We start from the raw sequence: 9,571 nt of genomic DNA, 5'->3' as shown, positions 1-9,571 counted from the left end.
TTTGGTTATATTTGGCCATTAGAAAACCCCATTTTATAATCATAACTTTAACTACGCCAGGCTAAAATAACAAAGCTATGCATTTATGTGCTCAAGTGAGCCTCCAAACAACGTTTTGGCTAAATGTATGTAGTCACTAACTATTTAGATTGTTGTTAGCTGTTCACATTTCTCAAACTTTAGAGCAGGGGTGTGCAAAGTCATTCCTGGAGGGCCGCAGTGGCCACGGGTTTTTGTTCCAACCCAGTTGTTTAATTAGAAAACAATCCTTGCCAATAATTACATTTCATGGCTTGTTAGTGCTTTAACTCTGCTATGTCAAGTCATTCTCAAATCCTAGATTTTTTTTTCCATTCTAAAGATATCATCCAAATATTTTGAAGTGTAAAACAGATGGGTAATTCTCAATCCTTCACTTTTTTCTCTTCTCTTTCCTTCCAAGTATTTAATTAAACCAAATAGTGCCTGATAAATACACACAGGCGTAAAGGGTAACAAGCAAAATGGATAACTGCTGGTTTCTTTTGTCATTTGCATCTTATTGCTAATAAGGAGCAATTACAAACCAAGAATGCAGCTGTTTAAGACTTAAATAAGCAATAAGGGTTCAAAATCTTAACGAGGGAGATAACTAAAATGAAGCAGAAGTGTTTCTAGAGCAATTAGTGCTTCTTATTAAGCAATTGGGTTGGAACAAAAACCTGCAGCCACTGCGGCCCTTCAGGAATGACTTTGCACACCCCTGCTTTAGAGGTTTCCCAAAGAAATCCACCTCAGTAAGCAGTGGGAGGTAGCCCTTAGACGGGATTTTGAGAAAGCTGTCCTGTGATGTGTGCCGTGCTAGTTTGGTAACAGATGCCATACCGGCATCATATGATCAAAAGCTACCACTCGCTCACATTAAAAAACAAAGGAGGTTTGATGATTCCTTCCGATTGTACAGTCAAAGTGGTCAAAGTAGCTGAGCGTGTTATCCGACAGTCGACATTAGGACAAGCTGTCAGTGTATCTTTGATCAATCAGTTTGTTTGGGCTGAGATTGGTTCAGATGATGTGTTTTTTCTCAAGGAGCACATTGAGGAAACACAGTTTGAAATTGACAACCATCATTTTATGCTCATGTGTTTAGTTGTGTCTGTCTTCTCTCAAATTACAGAGTGGCAACACATGGAAAAAGCTATGTAAGACAGTTCTGTTTCATGGATTTTAGATCCTATCCTGTATATATTTAAGTAACCACCTTGTGTGTGTGTGTGTGTGTGTGTGAGAGAGAGAGAGAGAGAGAAAGAGATTGAGAGAGGAATGAGTGAAATTTTTTCAAAAATTATTAAGCCAATTTGTATACAATAAAATTGTTATTTTTGTCATTGAGTGTATCGTTTCACTGTTAAAAGAAAGACAAACAAAGATAACTGACAGTAACAATTTGTATGCCAGTTTGAAAAGATAAGTTTTGAAGATAGTTTTAAAATGTGTTATTGAATCGAGCTGACGGATATGAGAGGGAAGAGAATTCCAGAGTTGAGGAGCACAATGAGAGACGCTCGAGCTCCCATAGAACCGAGTTTGATGTGTGGTACAGAAAGTAGAGTTGCAGATGAGGATCTGAGTGAGCGAAAAGGAGTGTAAGTCTGTAGATCAGTGAGGTTGTGAAGAGCTTTAAATGTTAAGAGCAGTATTTTGTATTGTATTCTGTAGTTAACAGGGAGCCAGTGAAGTTGAGAGAGAATGCAATAGGTGCAAAATGTTCAGTGGATTTAGAACAGCAGGTTATTATCCTGGCAGCAGAATTTTGAAGAAGTTGTAAGCAATGAATACGTTTTTCTGGGATGCCAGATAGAATAGCATTACAGTAATTTATATGTGAGGTGACTCGGGCATTAACCAATACTTCAGTACTGTGTTGCATAAGAACAGGACAAAGTCTAGAAATGTTTCGGAGATGGAAGAAGGCAGTCCGAGAAATGTTACTTATATGAGAGGAATTATTTAATAATAATAATAATTATTATTATTATTATTAGTGCCATTATTAGTGTATAAATGGATATAAATAATTGCATTTAAACGATTCGCCAAAATCTGTTGTATGTAAACGATACTGTTTTTTAATCAGAAAACCCGGTTTCCACGTCTACCTGTATTAGTTTAAATGGCACTTTTGACACCCACAATATGGCGGACGCGCTGACGTATCGTGTCCACTGGGCAACACAGTGAATGCGGCGTCTATACCCGATTGATGTTCAGCTATCCCAGAATACATTGCGTGAAACAGACTGGAGAGTAGAAGAGCCTCCCGTTTACTAATAGAGAGACACTCTGCGCGGCGTGCGCCTCCTAGCGGATGGATGGTTGCGTTCTAGCAGCCTGACAGACACGCGGGCCCCACTCCGCCAATGGGAGGAGCCAATTCGGAACCCGGAACTGCCTGCACCTTGCCTGAAAGATGCCGGACGTAAACGTGCTTCTGAGTGGATTAGTCATTTTCTTGTCGTTTTTAAGCCTTTTGTCTGGTGTGGAAGTGTCACGGTGGACCATTGAGCTCAGTCAGGTAAGCGCTTCCTTCTGTTAATGATCAGAATATTGTTGTGCCCTCAAGTAGTCTGTCGGACGGTAATGTTTACGTATGACTGGTAAGTTAGCTGCACCTTTCAAACAAACCAATTGGAACTGAAACTGTTGTCGACACCTTTACTGAACAGGTACGATTGAGAGGCCAAGCTTTTTCGGCTGCTTCCACCTTTAGTTCGAGGTGCACTCACCTGCTTCACGAAACGCTGCCCCTCGGCCAAGTTTGCCGCTCCTCTGCGCGGCTGTTCACGGGCCTTCGTTTTCTTGCAGGTACACGTCACTCTTGGCGGCGTGGTTTCCGTGAAGTCCCCTGTCGGAAGAACCTCACACACCCACCACTGTCGGAACCGTCCGCACGACCACGTCAGCAAACAGGATGGCAGAAAGATCAGCTGCCGCGTGCCCAATCCCATCATTCGAGTTAATGTGGTTTGACAATGTTAGTAGGTGCTTTTTAAGTAAAGAAACTGAAAGCGCAGCTTGGAGCTTTTCTTGAATAAAGCGTGCCGCCCTCCATCATGTGACACACCGTGATTAACTTTTACCACGTCTGGTATGTTCGTATTGTGCCACACCGATCGAGTGGCCAGACCGCTGATTACTCGGAAGTTTATGTCAAAGGAATCCGCTTGTCGTTTATTCGGTAATCTCGGGGTCTGGCGGAACAGCAGTTATCTGAGCCTCCAGGTGCGACTCCTCCCTCAGGTGCCCTCGGCCCGAGTCTGCATGTCTGTCGACAAATTAGCTCAGGCCACTGATTCTCACTGGTTTGGCCTTGGTACCCAGTGTAATTAACTTTTGTAGTCCTTTTTAAACAATCTTTATTTACCTCTGTTATTATTATATTGTTTGTGTATTATACTGTATATATATATATATATATATATATATATATATATATATATATATATATTCTAAAACGATATAGTTCTAACGATATATATACAGTGCATCCAGAAGTATTCACAGCACATCACTTTTTCCACCTTTTGTTATGTTACAGCCTTATTCCAAAATGGGTTAAATTCATTTTTTCCTCCGAATTTTGCACACATCACCCCATAATGACAATGTGAAAAAAGTTTACTTGAGGTTTTTGCAAATTTATTAAAAATAAATAAAACTGAGAAATCACATGTACATAAGTATTCACAGCCTTTGCTCAATACTTTGTCGATGCACCTTTGGCAGCAATTACAGCCTCAAGTCTTGTTGAATATGATGCCACAAGCTTGGCACACCTATCCTTGGCCAGTTTCTCCCATTCCTCTTTGCAGCACCTCTCAAGCTTCATCAGGTTGGATGGGAGGCGTCGGTGCACAGCCATTTTAAGATCTCTCCAGAGATGTTCAATCGGATTCAAGTCTGGGCTCTGGCTGGGCCACTCAAGGACATTCACAGAGTTGTCCTGAAGCCACTCCTTTGATATCTTGGCTGTGTGCTTAGGGTCCTTTGATATCTTGGCTGTGTGCTTAGGGTCGTTGTCCTGCTGAAAGATGAACCGTCGCCCCAGTCTGAGGTCAAGAGCACTGTGGAGCAGGTTTTCATCCAGGATGTCTCTGTACATTGCTGCAGTCATCTTTCCCTTTATCCTGACTAGTCTCCCAGTTCCTGCCACTGAAAAACATCCCCAGAGCATGATGCTGCCACCACCATGCTTCACTGTAGGGATGGTGCCAGGTTTCCTCCAAACGTGACGCCTGGCATTCACACCAAAGAGTTCAATCTTTGTCTCATCAGACCAGAGAATTTTCTTTCTCATGGTCTGAGAGTCCTTCAGGTGCTTTTTGGCAAACTCCAGGCGGGCTGCCGTGTGCCTTTTACTAAGGAGCGGCTTCCATCTGGCCACTCTACCATACAGGCCTGATTGGTGGATTGCTGCAGAGATGGTTGTCCTTCTGGAAGGTTCTCCTCTCTCCACAGAGGACCTCTGGAGCTCTGACAGAGTGACCATCGGGTTCTTGGTCACCTCCCTGACTAAGGCCCTTCTCCCCCAATTGCTCAGTTTAGATGGCCGGCCAGCTCTAGGAAGAGTCCTGGTGGTTTTGAACTTCTTCCACTTACAGATGATGGAGGCCACTGTGCTCATTGGGACCTTCAAAGCAGCAGAAATCTTTCTGTAACCTTCCCCAGATTTGTGCCTCGAGACAATCCTGTCTCGGAGGCCTACAGACAGTTCCTTTGACTTCATTCTTGGTTTGTGCTCCGACATGAACTGTCAACTGTGGGACCTTATATAGACAGGTGTGTGCCTTTCCAAATCATGTCCAGTCAACTGAATTTACCACAGGTGGACTCCAATTAAGCTGCAGAAACATCTCAAGGATGATCAGGGGAAACAGGATGCACCTGAGCTCAATTTCAAGCTTCACGGCAAAGGCTGTGAATACTTATGTACATGTGCTTTCTCAATTTTTTTATTTTTAATAAATTTGCAAAAATTTCAAGTAAACTTTTTTCACGTTGTCATTTTGGGGTGTTGTGTGTAGAATTCTGAGGAAAAAAATGAATTTAATCCATTTTGGAATAAGGCTGTAACATAACAAAATGTGGAAAAAGTGATGCGCTGTGAATACTTTCTGGATGCACTGTATATATAAACATTTTTTTGTTGGGAGAATGGTGAAAACTGCTGTTTTTAATTAAGCCTTATTTCAGATTTGTACATGACATAAGAAACTAAACAATATAACAGCTTGTAATTATGAGAAGCATTTAATTTTCTTTTATGCCAGATGTATAAATAAATGTGGTTAATTATTCTTGTACATATTTTATTAGTTTAAGTATGTATTTTAAGGAAATGTTATTTATTTCAGTATATTATGGTCACTGAACAATAAGCCTACAGAATTTAATTTTGTTTAAAAATTAACAGTTAACACCAGTGGTCTATAGTTTAATTATAAAAATATAATTTTAATATAGCACATAATGCTTCTGTTTTTCTGGTTTTACAGGAGATTAGTGTAGAAAAGTTTATTAAAGGGATAAAGGAAAAAAAAATTGGAATTGACCAATCAAGTAACATGAAACTGGTGATCAGTATCAGCCTTAAAAAAACCTAATCGGAACATCTCTAGCCATTGGTCTAACATTAATAATAATAATTCTTTACATTTACACTCTTCTCACTACTCAAGCAGTTTATATAGTGAGTGGTGAGACACTTGAACCACCAGCAATGTGCAGGATCCACCCGGACGATTTTGTGCCAACACATTAGCAGTTAGGTGGTGAAGGGGGGAGACAGAGATGGATAGATAGATAGATAGATAGATACTTTATTAATCCCAAGGGGAAATTCACATACTCCAGCAGCAGCAAACTGATACAAAAAAAAACAATATTAAATTAAAGAGTAATAAAAATGCAGGTAAAAACAGACATTAACTTTGTCTAATGTTAACGTTTACCCCCCGAGTGGAATTGAAGAGTCGCATAGTTTGGGGGAGGAATGATCTCCTCAGTCTGTCAGTGGAGCAGGACAGTGACAGCAGTCTGTCGCTGAAGCTGCTCTTCTGTCTGGAGATGACACTGTTTAGTGGAAGCAGTGGATTTTCCATAATTGATAGGAGCCTACTGAGCGCCCGTTGCTCTGCCACAGATGTCAAACTGTCCAGCTCCATGCCAACAATAGAGCCTGCCTTCCTCACCAGTTTGTCCAGGCGTGAGGCGTCCTTCTTCTTAATGCTACCTCCCCAGCACACCACCACGTAGAAGAGGGCGCTCGCCACAACTGTCTAATAAAACATCTGCAGCATCTTATTGCAGATGTTGAAGGACGCCAGCCTTCTAAGGAAGTATATGGTAGAAGATAGTAGACCAATTAGGGGATATGATGAGATACAGTCTTCGCTGTATGTTCAAAAACATCCCCAAGTTTCAACTCCCACCTATTGTTTAAAGATATGCTGTTTAAATGGACTGTCCTCTTCAGTTTGGCCCAGCGAATGCTTTGGCAGGATAGCTTATGGCTACAAACCACAAGGTTTGCTAACAGCTTACGAAATCCAATGAACATATCCATTCCTGTTTTTAGAAATGTGTACATTGTCACCTAATTCTTGTAAACTACTTTAAAATGGTGTACCCCATAGAAATTCCCCACATTTCACTAGTAATAGTTGTTGAAAATTACTCCGTAGAGTGGAGATGTGTTGCAGGTTGGTCACGTATGGAAATCAAATTTTCATGACAATGACATTAATTACTCAGACATTACTTTTGCCAAATATAAAGCCATACTTATTCAAAATGTTTCTCGATGCAGAACAAATCAGTATATATTCATGGGGAGAGATAAATGTAGAGCCATGTGATGGAGTGATATCTAGCATATAAGTTGATAAATATTTTGTTTGTCTATTTGTATATCTTTATTTGCAAACAAGACAAAGCCCACAACCTCCCAGTCTTTAGGGCTGACACAGGATGTGGAATTTATGGTAACTGGCATGGAGCATCAGACCAGTTTGGCAGCTTGCTTAAGCAAAGCAGCTGGGGGATGAGGTGTATCTGAGCACTGTCATTGGCAACTGCTCAAGAAGTGACTGGAAAATAAATTCTGCTGGTCGAAACTATGGTGGTTTGTGACTGGTTATAATTCTGTACTATGACACTCATTGGTTTGTGTTTTGTGGTAAGAATGGTATAAAGCTGGTCACCCTGCCTTTACCTGTCTCTCTATCACCATTTGGTCATGAAGAGAAGACCACGATGAATACAACTCTATCTTGGCAGTCATATTGAGATAGGCAAGCGGCCTATTTCAGTACTCCATTCAAAGGCCATGTGGTAGCAAAGCAAACTAGGCTGAAGATAAGCCGAGAGCCGCTTATGTGGATGCAAGATGCACTGCTGCTTATGCTGTAAGGGAATGGTTTGCCAATACTCACATTGTATTCTGTTTCCTTAATATTTTTTGGCATTTTTATCAGTAATACGTCATTAAATGTGTAACTGTATTTCTGCTCGTTTCTTCACTCTAATTTCCTGAAGTTAAGTATAGAAGGGAAGGAGGAAGGAAGTGTTAAAGTACCAAACCAACAAAAAGTAACAACTAGACTTTGAAAGTGCAATGAAGGTTAGAGAGAAATAAAAGGAATAAGGGAGTAAAAAACTATGCCATTGGTTTGGAATTGGGAAGCACATTGTTTTACTTTGGATGGCTTTCCAAGAGTAATATTCTAATTTTGGAAGAGAAATGATTGTTTAGCAGTGTTGAAATCCAGAAAATAAAATCTCTAAACATACAAGCCAGTGGCTTATCAAGCTTTTAGATTCCTCAAAAGCATAAACCGGAGTCACCTTCTGGCCCAGCAGGACTGGCATTGGAAATGGACGTTGGCTGAATTCTATCATAATGACTGTGAAGGAGCTACTAGGCTACAGATAGGAGCAGCTGGCTTAAGACTTAAGAAGGCTGCAGGATGAGAAGATTATAAATAGAGTTCTCATAGCTAAAGGTTTGCGGTTATGAAGAAAGTCATGTTTATTCTTTAGCAAAGTAATGACTCGTATGTATTTAAAAATACCAGCATCCTTTGGTTGTAGTCCCATTCCCACTGGTGTGTCGGTCTAGTAATGGACATGTTGTAGCCTTTTATTTATATCTTAATAGGAATAGTAAATCTCTATTAATATCCTATGCCACATGATTTGCAGAAAGATTTATTCTGCTTATTTGGAAAAATCACAGTCCACCTTCTGTAACTTAGTGAGAAAATGATGTTTTATATTTTTATATGTTTTATATTACTTCAAATTGTGGAAAACAACCACCTTTTTATGAGGAGTTGTGCAGAATTTGTTTTTAGAATGTGCCAGTTATTCATTAATGTCATTGTAAACTGAGCTTGTCAGTACTTGTGGTGAACTCTTTTTTTATTTTATGAAATGTTTTATTTTCAATGAAGATCCACTCTCCTATTATATGGCTGTGTGCTGCATTTCATGGATTGGTGTTGATATGTTCAGTCACCCCTCCCAAAAAACGCAATACTACGTATTTGCACTGAATAACCTTTTTTTTGTTATTCGTCATTTTATGTCGACAACCTGTTATCTCTTCTCACAGAACTGGCCGACAGGTCAGGAATATCTCAGCCATGCTCCACTCCGTCATGCCTGCTGTGCTGAAAGCCATTAACCAACCGGCAAGGCGCTACATTCAGTTTTCATATGTTGTGGGTGCACAAATAAAACATAATACGATTTTAACAACAGGAAAATTCAATTTGCAGCAGTACTGGGTTTTCCTAACATAATCAGAGCAATTTACTAAGCTTCTATTGCAATAAGGGCACCTAGCAAGAATGAAGCTGCTTTTGTTTAGCAGTTACATTCAAAAAAAGCACAAGTCATCCAGAATGTGACTGGCCAATGTCATGTCTCCATGGCTTGGGTCAACCAGTGATTAATTTATTTTAAGGGAAAGTAGCTTTGACTGATGTGCTGGTGCTGTTTGTGATAGCAGGCTTGTTGGTAAAATAACTGACTGAACTCTCCGTGTTTCATATAGTCCGGACTGGACTGCCAATACTGATGCTCTGTGTAAGAAAGGACAGAGTCGACTATACTTCCTTAGAAGGCTGGCGTCCTTCAACATCTGCTATTAGATGCTACAGATGTTCTATCAGACGGTTGTGGCAAGCGCCCTCTTCTATGCGGTGGTGTGCTGGGGAGGCAGCATAAAGAAGAAGGACGCCTCACGACTGCACAAACTGGTAAAGAATGCAGGCTCTATTGTAGGCACGGGGCTGGACAGTTTGACATCTGTGGCAGAGCGACGGGCGCTGAGCAGGCTCCTGTCAATAATGGAGAATCCACTGCATCCGCTAAACAATGTCATCTCCAGACAGAGGAGCAGCTTCAGCGACAGACTGCTGTCACTTTCCTGCTCCACTGACAGACTAAGGAGATCGTTCCTCCCCCACACTGTGATTCTTCAGTTCCACCAGTGGGTTGGGGGGGGGGGTAAACGTTAACAGTATTC

The 9,571-nt window shown here is 40.8% G+C and overlaps 1 protein-coding gene across 2 annotated transcripts in view; it reads left to right on the top strand.

Moving 5' to 3' along the window:
• The first annotated feature begins 2,389 nt into the window (after positions 1–2,389).
• The window catches only part of LOC114667106 (transmembrane protein 87A-like), a 138,542-nt gene continuing 131,360 nt past the window's right edge, over positions 2,390–9,571 (top strand). For both annotated transcript variants that reach the window (XM_051920073.1, XM_051920072.1), the window contains exon 1: positions 2,390–2,554. In XM_051920073.1, the coding sequence (XP_051776033.1) occupies positions 2,450–2,554 (105 nt within the window). In that variant the 5' untranslated portion in view covers positions 2,390–2,449. The remainder of the gene's footprint in view (positions 2,555–9,571) is intronic.

Source organism: Erpetoichthys calabaricus, chromosome 16 (assembly GCF_900747795.2).
Source record: "Erpetoichthys calabaricus chromosome 16, fErpCal1.3, whole genome shotgun sequence".
Taxonomy (NCBI): domain Eukaryota; kingdom Metazoa; phylum Chordata; class Cladistia; order Polypteriformes; family Polypteridae; genus Erpetoichthys; species Erpetoichthys calabaricus.
The sequence above is the reverse complement of the archived record's forward strand: the minus strand, read 5'-3'. Positions and strand labels throughout refer to the sequence as shown.